The sequence below is a fragment of the Ranitomeya variabilis genome, chromosome 1, assembly GCF_051348905.1.
Source record: "Ranitomeya variabilis isolate aRanVar5 chromosome 1, aRanVar5.hap1, whole genome shotgun sequence".
Taxonomy (NCBI): Eukaryota; Metazoa; Chordata; class Amphibia; order Anura; family Dendrobatidae; genus Ranitomeya; species Ranitomeya variabilis.
In genome coordinates, this window is record NC_135232.1 from 220,793,910 (window position 1) to 220,813,332 (window position 19,423).

General features: G+C 41.1%; 1 protein-coding gene across 3 annotated transcripts in view; it reads right to left on the reverse strand.

Moving 5' to 3' along the window:
- Nucleotides 1-6,333: 6,333 nt before the first annotated feature.
- The window catches only part of ATP2A2 (ATPase sarcoplasmic/endoplasmic reticulum Ca2+ transporting 2), a 45,171-nt gene continuing 32,081 nt past the window's right edge, over nt 6,334-19,423 (reverse strand). Inside the window, exons 19-21 of one of the 3 annotated variants that reach the window (XR_013222549.1) lie at nt 17,693-17,810; nt 15,701-17,299; nt 6,334-7,118 (exon numbers count right to left, since the gene is read on the reverse strand). Coding sequence is in view for 2 of the 3 variants with exons in the window: in XM_077292887.1 (XP_077149002.1) it covers nt 17,030-17,299; nt 17,693-17,810 (388 nt within the window). In the remaining variant the exon portion in view is untranslated. Of the gene's footprint in view, nt 7,119-15,700; nt 17,300-17,692; nt 17,811-19,423 lie in introns of those variants that run through there. The other 2 variants (XM_077292895.1, XM_077292887.1) reach the window with 2 other exon arrangements.

Genomic DNA, 19,423 nt, shown 5'->3' on the forward strand with positions numbered 1-19,423 from the left:
GTGGCAATTTCAGCCCGCAAGAGCTTCCAGCTACAGAGAATAACAAAAACTGCAAACTGGACAAAAGATACAAAACAAAAGGACAAAGTCCACTTAGCTGATCAGCAGACTAGTAGCAGGAACATGCAACCGAAGGCTCTGGTTACAATGATGACCGGCAAGGAAATGACTGGAGAGCAAGGCTAAATAGGAAACTCCCAAACACTGATGGGAGCAGGTGAACTGAGACAGCAAAGCACACACAAGTCACCAGTACCACCAGCAACCACCAGGGGAGCCCAAAAAGCGGATTCACAACAGAGGACCCGTTAGTGCAGAGAGAACTAAGTTTAGGTCCCATGAGGGCATTTTTTGAGTAACTAGAGGTTTTGACCTTGTTACCGCTTTAATAAATCTTACTACCCATGGATTGGCTGCAATATTTTGATTATAGAGTGCTCCCAGAGCTGCTATTTGTACCTTCAGAGTACTAACCGGCAACCCCTGTTCCAGACCTTTTTGTAGGAATTCAAGTATTTTATCAATAGAAGGCCCATCCTGGACTTTCACCTTGGAGATGGATAAGAATTTCCTCCATGTTTTCCCATATCCTTTAGTAGTAATAGGTTTTCTACTTTTTAAAACAACGTGGCTACTAAGTTGGCCGAAAAACCCCTTTGTTTCAATAGTCTCCGTTCAAAATCCAGGCTGTTAAATGTAAGTTCGACTCCTGTGGGTGGAAGATCGGCCCTTGCTGTAGTAGGTCTGGTATATTCGGTAGGATCCATGGGTCTGAGACCGATAGCATCCTTAGCCAGGAAAACCATGTCCTTATTGGCCAGAATGGGGCTATAAGGATCATTTTTGTTTTGTCCTCTCTGACTTTCCGAATGAGTGCCGGGATCAGAACAATTGGAGGAAAAGCATATGTTAGTTTGTGGGTCCATGGAATCAGAAAAGCATCCAGAGCCTGGGGGTTCCCTTCCGGGTTTAGTGAGCAAAACAGGTTTACTTTTTTGTTTTTGGAATTGGCGAATAAATCTATTGTTGGGGTTCCCCACATCTCCATAATCTGGTTGTAGATGGATTGGTTTAGGGACCACTCGCCTTGTTTTAACTGAGTCCGACTCAAGTAATCTGCCTTTTCGTTGTGTGACCCCTGAATATGTAGTGCCGAAAGGGATAGTAGATTTTCCTCTGCAAGACTGATAATTTTGGCGGAGGAACTCATCAGTGATCGAGACCTTGTTCCTCCCTGGTGGTTTATATACGCTACTGTCACCTTGTTGTCCGAAAAAATTCGGACATGATGCCCTCGAATATAGGTTAGAAAAAAATAGAAGAGCTCGATACACCGCCCAAAGTTCTTTTTGGTTCGAGGATGCTGATAGTTCCTGAACTGTCCAGTCTCCCTGAGCCACCCTGTTTTCCATGTGAGCCCCCCACCCCCTGGGACTCGCATCGGTTGTTATTACCAGAGATATTTTTGGTACCCAAGGGATTCCCTTTGAAAGGTTTTGGCTCTTTCCCCACCAGAGAAGGGAATGAATAACTGAGAAATTTAGAATGATGCGACCTTCTAAATTGTCTTTTAGTATTGACTGCCATTCTAGTATAAGCCATTGAAGCTCTCGTGTGGAATTGTGCGAAAGGTACTGCTGGCAGACATGAAGAGAGAGAGCCCAGTAGCGACATCCCCCTCCTTAGAGTCATGGAGGGGTTGTGTAGAGTTCGTGCCATCATAGTCATTATATTGTCTTTTTTGGACACTGGGAGTCGGCATTCTTGGACCTGGGAGTCTAATGTTAGTCCCAGAAACTCCTGAATTTGACAGGGTTCCAACTTTGATTTTTTTATATTTATGAGCCAACCCAAGTCCATTAGAATATTGTTCACTCGGTCCCGCTGTTCCCTGCAACTTTGAGCCGAGTCGCTTGCAATAAGAAAATCGTCCAAGTAAGGGACTATTAATATATTTTGTTCCCTTATGTGGGCCATCATTTCCGCTACTATTTTTGTGAACACTCGCGGAGCAATTGAGATCCCGAACGGGAGGGCTCTGTATTGGAAATTTCTTACTTGACCGTCTATGGGTACCGACATCCTGAGAAATTTTTGAGATCGTTTGTGGATAGGCACATGATAATATGCGTCGGTTAGGTCTATCACAACCATGTAGCAGTTTGGAAAAAGGATTTTTATGGTAGACTTTATTGTTTCCATTTTGAATTTTTGATTTTTTACGCATTTGTTCAGGTTTTTTAGATTTATTATCGTTCGAAAAGAGCAGTCGGGGTTTTGGCACTAGAAATAGTGGGGAGTAAAATCCCTTCCCTATTTCTTGAGGGGAGATTTCTTAAATTACAGATTTTTGTAATAGGGAAATAATTTCCTTTTCTAGTGCGGCCTGCTCTGCTGCTGAAGACCTTGTTTTTGTTACTACATAATTTTTTGGGGGGTAAAGAAAGAAAATCTATTTTTAGACCGTGGTGAATTACATTTAGGAACCAGGTATTGTTGGATATTTTCTTCCAGGCGGGAAGGAATGAAGTGAGTCTTCCCCACACCATAGGGAAAATGTCATTTGGAGGGTTTTTTGTCAAGGGAGGTGTTGCCAAAAAGGTAACCCCTATCTTTTCTTCTTCCTTCTTCCCATTTACTCTGTTCTCTGGGGGGGTCTTCGGCGAAAAAATCTCCGGCTCCGAAAAGGACTGTCCGAATGGAGCTGGTCCCACGTTTGGAAAACCTTTCTTTTTATCCCCAGCTTTCTGAAGGATGTCATCCAAGGTCTCCCCAAACAAGAAATTTCCCTCACATGGAATGGAACAATTTTAATTTCGTCTGGAGATACCCTGGCCAACTTTTAAGCCATAAAGTTCTTCTGGCTGCGTTGGAAAGGGCAGCGGCTTTGGATGTTGGAGTCCGCTGAGGAATCCGCTAGGAACGCTGCTGCCGCTCTAATTACAGGGATTGAATCCAGCAACTTATTCCTGGGTGACCCATCTTTAATCTGTTTTTCTAATTGGTCAATCCACACCATTAAAAATCTGGAGGTGCATGTCGCAGCAACCGCAGGTCTCAAGCTACCTCCAGTCGATTCCCAAGCCCCCTTGAGAAAAGTATCTGCTTTTTTATCTAAAGGGTCCTTAAGGGTACCCATATCCTCAAACGGGAGCGCAAATTTTTTCGAAGCCTTGGCTACCGCGACATCCAATTTAGGCGCCTTGTCTTCGAAAGGATACTTCCTTTTATGCGAGGGTACTGAGGAGTTTCTCTTATCAGGTTTCTCCCACTCTTTTTTAATCAGCGTTTGGACGTTAGAATTTAGGGGAAATGTTCTCCGCTTTTTCTGTCCTAGACCACCGAACATTATGTCTTGAGCCATTCTATCGGGACGGGGATCCTCTACCCCCATAGTAGCTCTAACTGCTTTTACTAGAGTATCTACCTCCTCTAGTGGGAAACAGTGACGGCCCGAATCTTCGTCGGAAGATAATGAGGAATCAGATTTGTTAGAATCGGTGTCCTCAGATGAAGACTGGTCAGAGTGGGAATATACTGTCTTTTTTCTTATCTTTCCCTTTTTTGAAAGATAAGCGCATTCTGAACCTCAGATCTGATTATCGTTTTTAGGTCAGATGCGAAATCGGGGGTCTCTTCACATAATCGTTGAATACATGATTTACAAAGCTTTTTGTTCCAGGCTACCGGCAAAGCTTTGTCACAGGTGGGGCAGGATTTATTTTTCTACAACCTCTTCTTTCCCTATTAAGGGGGAAGAAGGAACCCCATTATAAAATATGAACTTTCTCGGAGATCACTCACCATTCAGACGTGAATGTAGGTACCGGTTGTGGAAGAGGGCCCGGGTCTGGTAGAGGAAACTCTTGAGGAGAGTTGATCACTGCAGCAGATCTGCTAAACTGCGTGGAATGGCTGCTAGACCCACTTCTCCTGGTAACCTTAGGGTCCGCCTGCTTCCTATGGTGCTGCTGCCTCTGCTGCTGCTCCGGTTCCTGCTGCAAGTCGCTGTCCTCCATGTTTCCAGGGAGTTAGTGCACACATGGTTGTTGCACTATCTCCCTATTTGAATCTGGCACCACCTCCCAGCGTCCGGCGTTCTTCCGCTCCTACGTCACGTCCCCCGGGGAGAAAAAGCTACCGCGCATGTGCACGCCGATGACCCGGAAGTCCTGCCGCATTTCCGGAGCGGCGGCCATCTTTGTACACCCGGAGCGTGCGCTTGTCGGCACAGGAGCTCCGGGTGTCTCATCGCCCCTTCCTCTTTCAGAGTGGCGGCGATTCTCCCCCCGCACACCCTGAAGAACCCCTCGGTTCCAGCGATGGCGGCTTCGGGCACTGGACGAGCCACGGCAGGAGCCTCCTCGCTGCCGGAACCCGACTGTCCGGTCCCGGTCCATTGGATACGGCGTCTTCTTACAGGTACCACCGAAAAGAGGTTCCCCGTCAGGGAGAGGAAACCAACTGATGCGAGGGAGAAGTACCGCCCTTTTATCTGTAGGTTTCCTGTCCCTGAAGGGCGGATCCCCTCTCTCCGTAGTGCTGTCATGGGAGACCGAGAAAAAAAGGATATTGCTTGTGTCGCCATTTTCCATGACCAGTAACGTTTTGATTTTTTGGGATTATTTGCACCCTGACCTAACACTTTTAGTCATAGCACTTTAGGGTAGATACAGGTTTTGATCACCTCTTATGTAAATTTGGGCATTTTGATTATTTACTTATGCCATTTTCCGATCAATTACTTTGTAAAAGGCTTCTCTAGCAAAATATAAACCCACCAATACCAAACATGTTTTTTCTACATTCATAATTTGGCAAAAGGGAAATTTGACTATTTTTCATACTTTTAAAACCCTTTACTTGAAGCTGCAAATGTCTGGTCCCTTATAATTAGGTTTCTAATAAATATAAAACCCTGACCCATAAAAAACTAATTTAGATATCACAGGTATAAACAATAGGTCACTATCATATGTACCTATTCTGGTCCTATATACACCTACTGCTCACGCCTGCCTTGCTGTGGGGGTTGGCACCCTAAGATACGATTTTTTGGCGCCCTTAGGGGAGATACCGACACACGCTAAGTGACCCTAATTATCTGTTCAGAGAATTTCTGTCTGACATAGATTTGGCAGTTTGTCTATTGATCCAATATATCGCTAACTGATTTTTGGACTACTACGGCCATTATCTCAGATTGCTGCTTATTTAATATAGGGGATCACAGTGTATCTGATGCGGTGTGTTTTGGTACGTTATTATACTATGTAGAGGTACCTATATAGGTCCAATATATCACACATCTGGTCATTTACTGTTTTCTTCACCACTGCTCTTTATTACATGGTTTTCCCACCTCCCACAGGGGAGAGAGGGCTAGCCGACGTGGAGTGGTTGCGCCAAAAAATCGTATCTTAGGGTGCCAACCCCCACAGCAAGGCAGGCGTGAGCAGTAGGTGTATATAGGACCAGAATAGGTACATATGATAGTGACCTATTATTTATACCTGTGATATCTAAATTAGTTTTTTATGGGTCAGGGTTTTATATTTATTAGAAATAAAATTTTGTTTTAAGGGATTATATGTACGCATTTCTGATTTTGATTCCTGGATAGATTGTATGTTTTTGAGCCCTTATAATTAGGAAAATGGTGCGATTCTCATTTTAAACAACAAAAAGTATATATTTGGTGTTGTTGGGTCTATAAAAGTCCACTCTCTAAAAATATAAAATAGTCCCAGGAAGATGCCGGTATGGTGCAGGCTCGCTCAGCTTCTGAACATGCTCCATACATGGGGGTGTATGTCTATCATAGGGCATATAATAATGTTCTATGTTGTGAATGGGTTAACCGCTATAGGGGAAATTGACTTTGTACAATATGGATGTGGTTTTGCCATGAATTGTCACAAACATGATTTTCTGGATTGATATTTTTTTTTTTGGTGAAAAGTTGCAAAAACACTAATTTATGGAAAAATATTTAGCATTTTATGCAGTTTACACCCCAGAGTAAAAAAAACCCAAAACAAACAAACCCACAACCCTCTTCTAAAGACATGCCCCATATCATTTCCATTGCTTTAACCTCCAGGCATTGCAGTTCTTTGGCTCTAACAATCTTGAGCTGGAAATCAGAGGGAAAAAGTAGTTGGGAAGGTGTAATTAAATGATTGGCCCCCAAAGGTTCACCGAGCGCCTGAACTTTATTTGAACAGTCATTCTTTTTTTTTCTTTTGTCATGTTTATTTTAAATAGTTTTACTTCAGCTCATCTATAGCATATAAGGAAAACAAAAAGAAAAACGACAAGTCAGTCACTAAGTCTATAGTAGAACAAACTTTTATTTATTGGAAACCATGTCTGAATGATGCTTATGTCAGCAACAACTGAATTTATTTACAATTGTCTAGGGGCCAAACATGCGTTTGCAGCAACTGACATTGTTTTCTTGAAATAGAAGCATCACAGTAAATCGTATTGCACCAAAAGATTATCTGCTTTAGAATTTAATAAGTTACATTATTACAGTGCAAAAGTTACATTTGCACACTTGAAAACAAGATTTAAAAAAAAAAAAAAAAATCCTAAAAACTTATGAAATGGTGACCTAGAGATTTACAACATTCAATATATGTAGGTTCTGAATGAGTTTATAAATAGAACATGTGCATATTGTACATAGCTGTTTATAAAGGAAATTATACAGTACAGATATCTGGCTACTTACAACTGAAAGCATGCACTACAATGATATTGTACATGAATGGATGACATCTTACATGGCGAAACACAGAAACTTGGCTCGGCTGCTTAGATTATCTTCTCATTCCATTTGTTGCTAGAGGGGCCTCCACTACCGCAGCTCCGGTTTTACCCTCTAGCAGCAAAAGAATCTTTACTGTGCACTGAATAATCAGACGCCTCCATGAAATCTTCCAACACATTTCATTGTGAAGGGGATTTTGGATTTTAGCACTATTTGAAGCGCATGCCTTTTCTTGCCTCCATTTACTTTGAAAACTGCCTCTAAACACACACACATGCACGCAACAAAGCAACCTTACATCTCTGCACAATTGTTTAAGAAGAGGATTACTCCAGTTGTTCTGAAAAGGAAAGAAGAAATAAGACATCAGTGGTTTAGAAGTCTGCAGGACATCAGAATACATTGCACCTGAATATACATATTGATGAGCCCAATACTACTCTCTAGGGATACAGCATATCCCCCATGTATAGGATTATACACAAGCGGTGCCCCATATGGTCCTTGCTAGGGTTTACCGAATCTCTACACGGAGAAACAAGTCTACTGTAGGATCTCGTGATGCTCGCGCTACTTGTTCACACAGTACTCTTACATTTACAAGTGCAAAATACATTTTGAAGTTAAACACTGACAAAATGTCCCTTTGTTCATTAAAGGGGTTATCTGGTCATCACAAAGTGACCACCTACCCGTATACTATAGATAAGTCATCAATAAGACGTGACCAGACCACCCCCTTAAAGGGAATCTGTCACCCCAAAATTCGCCTATAAGCTAAGGCCACCGGCATCAGGGGCTTATCTACAGCATTCTGTAAAGCCCGCGATGTAACCTGAAAGATAAGAAAAGCAGGTTCGATTATACTCACCCAGGGGCGGTCCCATCTGATGGGAGTCGCGGTCCGGCGCCTCACATCTTCATACGATGACGTCCTCTTTGCTTCCTGCCGCAGCTCCTGCGCAGGCGTACTGATTTTCCCTGTTGAGGGCAGAGCAAACTACTGCAGTGTGCAGGGCCTCTCTGACCTTTCTCGGGGCACTGCAGTAGTTTGCTCTGCCCTCAACAGGGAAAATCAGTATGCCTGCGCAGGAGCCGCGGCAGGAAGCAAAGAAGAGGACGTCATCGTATGAAGATGGGAGACCCGGACCGCCCCTGGGTGAGTATAATCTAACTTGTTTTTCTTATCTTTTAGGTTACATTGGGCGGGGGGGCTTATCTGCAGCATTACAGAATGCTGTAGATAAGCCCCCGATACCGGTGGCCTTAGCTTATAGGCAAATTTTGGGATGACAGATTTCTGCTTACAAAATCATGTAATGTAAAGACATGTCTGTAGTGGTGCTGTAATACTGATTACAATAATACCAGTGAAGAAATCCACGTTATGGTTCTTCTGTAATAAGCATTTGAAGCTTTCTGCTAATTAGATTTTGGTGCAGGACTGGGCTGTACACGGGGGTCTTCTCCTCCCATTCTGTGATTCCCCAACCCCTCTGCTTGCTTCCGGTCTGTGAATGACAAGTCACTACTGAGCTCTGAAACAGGAGGCTTCATTTACAGACCGAAGGCAGGCAGAGGGGTCGGGGAATCAGACAGGGAGGAAGAGACCCCCATACACAGTCCGACCCCTCTGCACTAAAGTCTAATTAGCAGAAAACTTCAAATTATGATTAAAGAAGAACAAAGTATTTCTTTACCAAAAGTTATCTATGTAATTGGTATTGCAGCCATGGCGTAACATTACACAATCGTGCTGACAGGTTCTCTTTAAGGGATCTCGTTTGTACTTTGATCTACACGGTCATGTTTTATTCTATATGTATGTAGGTGTAGCAGTTCAGGGTCTGATGTGACCCCTCTCAAAAGAGGTTCTACAGCAGCAATAGACTTTTTGGCCCTTTTTACTATGAAAGCCTCCATCACAATTTAGCATTTTCCCAGGACAAAGTACAACAATGTGTCTTTTTCTGGCAAAGTAAAGGGCTTCAAAAGACAATTGGGGTCGATCATATAGTAGATTCGTCAATGGTATGAATTCAGTTTTTTCATAATAAAGTAGAATAATTTGAGATTTATAATTTCCAGTAGGAAGTAAATGTATTATGGATCAGGTCTTCTATAACGTGAGGGAACCATTATATACAAGTCCATAGACCATGCTGTGCAATGACGATCCAGAATGTATGCACAGACGGGACCAATATTCTACAGAAACACTGATCCACATTTTGCACATGTAAATGATGAATTGTGTAGTGAAAGTTATATAATTTAGACCTAAAATATAAGCTTTTTTTTCTGTTGCTGTGAATATATGTTTCACTGGATGCTCGAACAATGAAAATGAAAATATTTTGTATGTCTCACTTTAGAGAGCACAGTAATAGGTTTCAGGTTACTGAAGCTCCATAATACTAAAACCAGAACATATTACTAACATCCAGAAAATCATGGAGAAGTAATGTTATACTAATTTAGCCATCAACATGGTTGAAAATGTCAAAGCTTTACTTGGAGGCCAAGTGTAAATGGCTAAACACTGGCAATGTGCTCAGCTTCATATTGGAAGGCTACATCATCGGGTCTGACCCTGCACAACTGGAGATCACAGTGGTTAACAGCATTCATGTGCACAGTGAATATCAATGGCAAACATGTTCATTAGTGTGTGGATGAAGAAGTGTGTTAATTACCCCCAGGGAAAGTAGTAGAGGTGAAAGGTTAAAAGTAGTGACTTCACACATGAGAATACAACCAGCCGTGTATTTAAGTGACCTGTGTGTTCTTATACTGTCTCGTGCTCAACATGAGCAAAGAAAAATGGAGACTGATCCCAATCATTTTATTCTCTGGGATCCAACATCGGTGTATCCAAAGTCACGGCAACTTGTGAGCTCAAGAATGGAAATGACAATTTGAGGAAAAGACTACATTAGATGTAAATGGACCACAAAACATTGAGGAGGCTGGATTATTGAGTAATATGCATTTACATTGTAGACCAAAAACAATTCGTAATGTATCAATGTAATCGATCTTCACGGAATCTTTGAGAATCAGATGTTGCTTCTAAGATGGTAGGAAGGGTAAGAATCGTATTTATTTTTTTTAACCATGAAGTGGCAAACTAAGCATAAAAGCTATTCTTTTCTCACCTTAGTGGTTGGATCCCCTTTACTAAATGTCATAATGCTTTATTTTTCTGTGGTCATAGTTATGAGGGCTTTTTTTTTCTTTTTTACACTTTTGTTTTACACTACACAAGAGGTGAATGAACAGACTTTACCATATCATGTATTAAACAAAAGCTGAAGGGGGACAAATCAGAATTCATCTTTCTCCCATCTCACTCAACCCCCACAAGCTCGCTGCCTTGGGGTAATCCTTGACACTGATCTCTCCTTCAAACTACATATCCAAGCCCTTTCCACTTCCAGCCGACAAACTAAAAAATAGAAAAAGAAATGCGGCACTCACCCAGTTTGCAGTGAAGTTGATGTCTTTTATTTTACCATATCGAGGTTACAGACATTTTCTTGGAATTGGCAGGTAAAAAGTTTAATGTTTCACATGGACCCGTAGAAGCGCTGAGTGCGCAAAACGGCCGTCATCCTGCTGTTCACTCCCTGCACCCTCACTTTTTACCTGCCGATTCCAAGAAAATGTCTGTAACCTCGATATGGTAAAATAAAAGACATCAACTTCACTGCAAACTGGGTGAATGCCGCATTTCTTTTTCTGTTGACTATCTTTTTGACTATTATACGTGAAGCACCAGTTCCCAGTGGCAAAAAAGCAACCGGTTTTTTTAGTCCTGAAGGATCATATGTTGCATGCCTTGAAATGTACAACAGCTCTTAGTGCCATTCAATTTTTTTTTTTTTCTGAGAACCTTTGAGTATCAAACTCAAAAATATTTCACAGATCCATACATTCCTAAACCAAGAATCTGCAGAAAAAAAAAAAAAAAAAAAAAGAAAACTTTATTTATCTCCCACCTCGACTTCTGCAACCTCCCGTTTTGTGGCCTCCCTTTTAACACTCTCGCACCCCTCCAGTCTATTCTAAACTCTGCTGCCCGACTAATCTAGTTATCCCCCAGCCTCTGTCAATCCCATCACTGGCTCCTCATCACACAGAGGCTCATGACATACAGTCATCCACAACCTGTCTCCTCCATACATCTGTGACCTCGTCTCCTGGTACTTACCTGCACGCAACCTCTGATCCTCACAAGATCTCCTTCTCTACTCCCCTCTTCCCACAATCGCATACAAGCTTTTTCCTGCGCATCCCCCTACTCTGGAACTCTCTACCACAACATATTCTCTCGCCTACCGTGGAAACCTTCAAAACCTACCTGTTCGACAAGCCTGCTACCTGCAGTAACACTTGATCCACCAAACCACTGTACGACCAGCGCTACCCTAACCCATCCCTTGTAGATTTTGAGTCCTTGCGGGTTGGTCCTCTCTCCTGTACCAGTTGTTACTTTTATTAAGATTACCGGAATTGTTTTTTTCATTATATTTATATATACCCCTTTTCACATGTGAAGTGCCATGGAATAAATGGCATTATAATAAATAAAACGGGAGAAGATAGCAAAAAAGGAAACAAGTTTTTTTTTATGGTAGATCAGTAACATTGTGATACCAAATTCATAGTGTTTTATTAATAAATTTTGCTTTTCTTAAAAAAAAATAAAAAATAAAATAATAATAAAGTTCAATGTTGTTTTGTGTTCCCATTTTCTGAGACCCATAACTATTTCCCCTGTGAAATTACGTTATTTCAGGGGCACGCTGTAATTTCTATTGCTGAAAATATGAAGTTTATACAACTGACTGCTTTTTGTTTAAAGGGAACCTGTCAGCAGGATTGTGCACAGTGACCTACACACAGTGTCAGGTCAGCCCAGTTATACTGATTAAAATGATTCCTTGGTTTATGAAATCCGTCTTGTGGTTGTTCTTTAATCTTTATCTTCAGTTTTTAGTTAAGGATATGCTCGGGGCGGCTTCATGTGGTGCTCCGATTAGCTATTCATAATGCAGACTGCTGACAGGTCACTGCTCCCTCACTGACCTGCCTCCTAGTTTACATAATCAATATCTGTACATTAAAAAAAAAAAAAATTCTGCAAGCAGGTACCAATAGTGGCACTTGCTCTGCAGCATAATCACATGCTTTACGTGCGCATAACAACTGTTCTTCATATTATTCAGCTAGAAAAAAAAAAAAAATCAATTGGCAAATGGCACCTGCAAAGTACCAGCTGCTGTTTTTTTTTCTTTAAGTATGTACAGATATTATGCAAACTAGGGGGATCAGTGACCAGTCGCACTATGAATATCTAATCAGGGCACCACATGAAGACCCCCACAGGCCGCCCTGGAGCACGAGGATATCATTAACTCAACACTGAAAATAACGATTAAACAACAACCACAACACGGATTTCACCAACCAAGGTATCATTTTTTCAGTATAACGGCACCGATCTGACAAGTGTCTGTAGGTTACTGTGCACAATCCTGCGGACAGGTTCACTTTAATTCTTGAAGGAGTGCAGTGACAGACAAATGGCAGTTTTTTTTTTTTTTGTTTTTTTAACATACCATAGTTTACAGCACAGGTTATTTTTTTATACTTTGAAAGAATGGATTGGAAAAATTGAGTTATTTCAATTTTTCCCCTTTAATATGTTGAAAACCTATGACAACATCTACAGTATAGTACAATACATCACCTTTGCAGTATATTATCAATTTAAACTCTTCTGAAGCCACAGGTGAGACTACATAGGAGTTCCACCATGATGGTGACAGGAGCCATGACTAGTAAAGTCTGGAGTGCATTAGCCTCTGCCTAAAGCCACACCAGATAGGTGCCATACATTTACATCATATATCGGGAAAGGGGTCAAGTCTAATTATATTAGCATTCACTGAATGGGAATGAGGTCTAAGTGTATTTGCATATGCTGCACTTGCAGTGGCAAAATTTAAAATGTGTTCTTCCTGAGGATAGGTGATCAATATCTTCTGACCGGACAAACCCTTTATGATAGGACCAGATAATCTTTAAAAACATGAAGCATGGACATTGTTGCAAACAGGGAGCGTTTCATAAAACCCCTAATAAATCTTAAACTATGCTCTATAACAGTGTAGGCTAGTAATAGTGGCCAAGTTCACCTATAAATGAATGCACCTTCAGAAACAATGTGACAGTATCAAAATATAAACCTATTTATGATCAATAAAAAAAGCTAAAAAAACAAACAAAAAACAAACAGCTAGGAAAAAGGACAGTATATCAAAGTATCAGCAATTCCTAGCCCATGAGGAACATTAAAATGTTAAGTCCAATAAAGAACAAAACAAAAGACAGTCTTTAAAAAAAAAAACTTCCATTTTCTGGTCCAATGGTCAAATTGCTATGATCGATTGGGAATTCAGATCGTATATGCCATCTGATCTGCTGCATATTAGGCACTATATCAGTTTTAAAATGATACTTTTGAGCAGACAGGGCAGATATTGATGACGGATTAAAGACGGATCTCATTATATGCCTGGAAAACTAAGGAGTTGGTATTCTAGTGGTATTCTTGCCACGCTGTCCATACACTTGTTTTCCAGTAGTGAAACACTAAAGTTGCACATCGTGCACAGTAAACATCCAGCGTTACCAGAGTAAACCTTTCCCTTAAAATCTCTCAAACTAATGCAAGAAACCAATAACCTGTCACTACATACAGTCATAGTATGCCAACTGTAAGATTTACTGTTTTAGGAAGGAAAGTTTTGAAGGTTAAAACAAAACATGAAAACTAATAACCTAAAATCCCCTAAATTAGTCAAGGCACAGAGAACTGGAATTCTCATGCTTAAATTGGAGAATAATTAAGTAATATACTGTGAAAGATTGATGAAATGCAATGGAAAAAGTAGTACTACAAGCCTTTCTGGCAGCTTCGAGGTTTCAGACTGCAGTTAAACACAGCTTGGTCACTAGGAATGCTCGCTATAATGTCGCCATTTATGGACATAGGAGGCTTCAACCTCTTTCTAGCAAAAACGCTTAAGAGTCAAACTGCTAAAGATGGTAGCTGTATCTTCAGCCAAGTCTAACCAGATAATTACAAAACCGCAATAATGCTTTAGCTAAAAATAATGCCACTGATGAAATAAAACAGCAGTTTCACTGCATAGACAAGTCAGGCCTATTATACCCAATCTGTACATCATTTTTACATAATGTTCAGCAGCTGAACACAATTTAGCGCCAATCCTCCTTTTTGTTAATTTGAATGAACAGAATTAGAACAGTACTCTTTAGTTCCCTAAATGGAATACGATTCTCATGTCAAACTAATGAATGGTTACAAAAAGAAAGTTGTAGGCATGAGAGTAGTTGCATTTTTTCTCCTCCCCTACCAACCTCATTTATTGCAGAGTACGTACTCCCTCACCATCACCAAACAGTAGAAAGCAAAAAGCTTTATACGCAGAAAAAAATTGAGTACACTACACCCCATCACACCCCTTAGAATCTTCCCCTTTTTATTGTGCAAAATAAGTGATAGAATTATCAACCAAAACTGCCCTGTTTGCAACAGTGCTTATTCCATGCTTATCGGCAAATCACTTGGAAAGGACCCTACTTTTATTTCCGATGTAGTATTGACAGATATTTCAAAGTTTCCATCATTGGCTTGATGCACTTAAAAAGGTGATTTTTTTTTTTTTTTAAGGCCAGGGTCACACTTGTGTGTGCCATGTGAGAAATTTGCGCGAGTCTCTCGCATCAATACCCAGCACTACTGCCGGCACTCAGGACCGGAGCGTGCGGCTGCATGTATTTCTATGCAGCTGAAGGCTCCGGTCCCGAGTATTGATGAGAGTTTCTCTCATTGCACTCGTGAGTGTGAACCAGCCTAACTCCAGCAAGCTGATGAGTCAAAAGAAAAAAAAAAATGAATAAATATATATAACCTAGCAACTCAATTTAATTCATTTTATTCCAATGACTGGAGTAGCTTTTCTGGCATGAGCTACACAACAGCTCGTCATTTCTTAGACAAGATGTGGAGTCATGGCTCCATTCCGAACATTTTGACAGAGCAGGGCAAAACGGACATGAAAACTACAAATGTTGCACAATTTTGGAGCAACCTCAAGTTATGCAAAAAAGTTTTGCAACCCATCAGTGTTTTAGGTTCGATATCTGATGAACGTCTAGTAGAAAGGACCTCTACTCAAACTCATCCCTCATGCTGGCATTTTCTTAACAGTATTTCACTTCTTGTACTCTACATGTCCAAAAAGTTCCACTTACCTGATTAGTACCTGTCCAGAGATCCACTGTGGTCCTTTACTGTGCTGTGGCCACTAGGGTGTCAGGTAAGTGAAACTTAAGGCAAGTAGACCTAAAACTCTGGCCTAAAGCAGCATCTTCAGTCTACTAATAGAATACTATTTTTTTTTTTTTTTTTCTTTTTTTTTAAATATCCACCCTTACTTACCCCACACTGCTCTGAACAAAACGGATTATCAAACCTTTCTACAGATGCTTGTCTGGAAAATCCTAATATGTTTCAAGAAGTCAACGCAAGAATGAGACCATTGATTGGGCTTTATATGTCTTAATGACCAATCTTGGTGGTGTGTGATAATTGCAGCTCAGGTTAGAACTCATAACTTTGGTTACGTGATCTGAAAGTCAAGCTAAACCCTAGTGGTGGCCTCTATCCCGCTTGTGAAGTGTAAGTGTAGGACAGGGACAAACTCAGTGCACAGTATTGGGAAACTTAACCACCTTTATTCTTTAGCAACAATACAGACGGCAATTTCTTGCATCGTTACATGAACCGGCTACGACGGAGTGTTTCAAAAGGCAATGAATACTCACTTTAGTTGAGTGTTGGAAGGCATTTGGAGAAAAACACCACAATTAGGACGGTTAATGACCTAAACTTGGGTGGCTGAGGGAAGTCAACCTGAAAACATGCTCTAACAGTTAAATGATGGTCATTAGTGTCACTTTAAAATAAAAATAGATCTATACAATATGTTCATTTGGTCATGTGCTATTTACAGGTTTTACAAAATAAAACAAAGTTAAATACAAGGTTATTTCCCCAACGCTGGTTAATGCAGGTTAGAAGAATAACTTGCAATGATAACAGATGGATGGTTGCTTGCCAACAACTGTGAAATATAATCCAGCTTTATCTTTGCAGTGCAATTTTTTGATCACACGCGTACATAACAAAATGTTCTATGTAGAAAAAGAAAAATAAGGAACTTATGGTGATAAAGCATTTGTAAGACAAGACATGTTTCTCTGTCCATTAAAAGGTTTTATTCAGTATTATTTTTCTTTTTACTAGGCTGTGAAGCATAGCCCATAGAATGGGTGACAATGGGGGGGAAAAAAAATAGGTCGGCTACAATAAAAATACAATAGACATTTAAATAAATAACCTTAAAAATATTTGGAAGGAAAACATGATTTGAACTTAAAATCGGGGAAATCTGCACAAGCAAGAATAGGCATACCTCTTACAGAGAAGAAGACGAAGAAGACGGGTGTAAACAAGGAAAAAAAATGAAATGACAGACGGGAAAACAAAATACTGACTGAGGTAGCAATTATCTGCTTAGTGCAGAAGAAAAACTGGCTTATGGCTAAGTAAAAAAAAGCCCATTAGACAGACAGTATAATGATCTCAAACCAAATCCAGATGACCATGCAGAAACAGATCATGCTTCATAATTTCAGTCAATTAATTGTATATGTTCCCTAAATCTGCTAACAATTTTCTGCAGATAACGTCCATTGGATCAAATTATAATTCCTTTTCGCTTCCCTTTTTTTTTTTTTTGTTTTGTCTTTTATTTTAATGAGAATGGAGATTATGAAACCGAACACTGTACATGCTTTTTCCATCTACAAAAAATATTTGCATAAAATAGTGTTAGTCCTCTGTACATATCATTGAACACTACGTGAAAAAAAAAAGCCTCTTGTCCGCACTGCTGTCAAGAGGCTTGGGTGGGTCAAATGGGAGCCAAAATGGGAAGATAAGACCTAGTATGAGAAACAAACTTGCCTTCACCAGCACTATGTTCATGTGAAATTTCAGCAGAAATAGACAGTTGCTTTAAACAATAAAAAAAAAATAAAATAAAAAAATAATGGGTTAAGTTAAACATTTCCATTCTGTAAAAATGTCAGTCAAGACCAAAACATCTCAGTAATGTTAGTGTCGGTGCTGTAAAGCCAGATAACCAAAGGAAAGGTAATGAACACAAACGGCCAAGAAATCCCCTCAGTGCATGCGGAAAAAGTGCACGGTTTGGCTGCAGGCTTTTCACACTCTTTACCAGGTTCCAAGTAGTTACGGGCAAAATATTTAAGGGACTCATCCAGAAGAATAACGGGTAATGAGATTTTCAGCACCATCAACCACTGAATCAAGTTCAACGGAGTAATCTGGAAAATAAGCTATAAAGGGGAAAAAAGAATGGTAAGGAAGGTGTCCGCTCAAACGACCTCATTTATTACTGTCTGTTAGAGTTGGTCTGAATTTATTCTATCGCCCCAACGATGGTCTGCGGCCGCTGGAATGCGAGAGGGCGTACCGCCTCTCACCTGACCACACCGGGGGGCCCTTCTTTCGGTCAGCCAGCCTGCCACCATGACATTGCTGCGTTGTGATGCATGGTTGACGTCAAACCACATCACACCAAAACAGCCAATCAAGGAAAGCCATGGATTAAGGAAGAGGTGGTTCTCCCCTCTCCCACTCCAGTAGCCTCACACTACCATCTTGGCTGGTGGAACGGGATGTGCGAATCGATTCACACCAACTCTGCAGTCTGGGAAATCTGAACATACCGGTAATGGTTCTACATAGAGAATTAGAAAATGAAGAGACATGGATAAGCAAATCGAGCCCAGAAGCCAAACGTTCTCCCATGGAGGCATTCTCAGAAGGGATTGGTTTTCAGATAAGCTAAAAGAAATGGAAAATGAAACAGAATTGGCTGTGAGAAATACTATCAGTCTTCCCTCATTCTCCAGATCTGAAAAACAATTACATATTAGAAATATTCAGCTTGCAACATGTTAAAGCACATAATCATGAAATCCAGAGACCCAACACCGAATGCTGCTGCCCATACCACTGAACAGAGAGGCTCCTGTGCCATTTCACCAAGTTACTTTTAGCTAAAATGACTGCATGAGAATAAAGTTGGAGAAGCTACAGCGGTCTAACAATATAGGGGCGTTTGGCCTTACCACATATGTGGGTTATTTTCTGGCCTCTCAATTTTAACATTTCAGAGGATGGGCTTTTGGAGGAGGTACAGGGGGCAGGTTTTCAAGTATTACAATTAAGGCATGTGATTAGAGCTCAGGAGTCTATCTCCGATCTATCCATGTGCTTGAATGTGGTGTTGGACTCTGGTAAATGCCAAAAAAATACTAAAGGCCTTATATCTTTCATGTATAATTCTTTATTACTAAAAATCCTAGGAGACCCTATGGCTGCAGTTACCTAAAGATGGCAGAGAGATATGGGACATATTACTTTAGAGTCGTCGGACGATATCTTAGTCACCAGGGAAAATATTGAGACTATGGCACAAAGTTAAAAATATTTCTCATTCACAGTATATAACTCCAAAAGTACTATGCAGGATTGGCCTCAGGACAGAGGATTGTTGCGGGGAAGATGGTGCAGACTTGGGTCCATACGTCCTATTTACACTTGGGGGGTGTATGTGTTGTGGAGGGCGAGTTGGGTAGATTCATTTTTTTGCAGTCTTTAAAAAGGAGATTTTTGTGTACTCACCGTAAAATCTTTTTCTCCGAGTCATCATTGGGGGACACAGGACGAATGGGTGTTATGCTGCTGCCACCAGGAGGACACTAAGTTAAACACACACAAAAGATTATCTCCTCCCCTGCAGTATACACCCACAGGCTGGACAATCCAGAGCCAGTTCGGTAACAAAGCAGTAGGAGTAAACCAGTTAACAAAAAACAGAAAACATGTCATAGTCAAAACACAGACTGAAAAGAACAGTCGAGCCAACTAGGCTAACAGGGAGGGTGCTGTGTCCCCCAATGATGACTCGGAGAAAAAGATTTTACGGTGAGTACACAAAAATCTCCTTTTCTCCTACGTATCATTGGGGGACACAGGACGAATGGGACGTCCCAAAGCAGTCCCTGGTTGGGTAACCAAAAGTTATAAATGCTGTGCGTGCCTACGAGCTACAGATGAGACACAGCCGCTTGTAGGATTCGCCTACCGACGGAAGCATCTGCCGAGGCCTGAAATTGCACATGGTAGTGTTTCGTGAACGTATGAAGACTGGACCATGTAGCAGCCTTGCAGACCTGTGCTGCCGATGCCTGGTGCCGGATGGCCCAGGACGCGCCGACTGACCGGGTAGAATGAGCCTTGATCCCCGGAGGTGCGGCGTGACCCTTGACACGGTAGGACTCTTGGATGGCGGAACGAATCCACTTGGCAATGGAGGCCTTGGAAGCGGGAAGTCCCTTCCGTGGCCCTTCCGGAAGAACGAACAAGGCGTCTGACCTACGGAGAGACGCAGT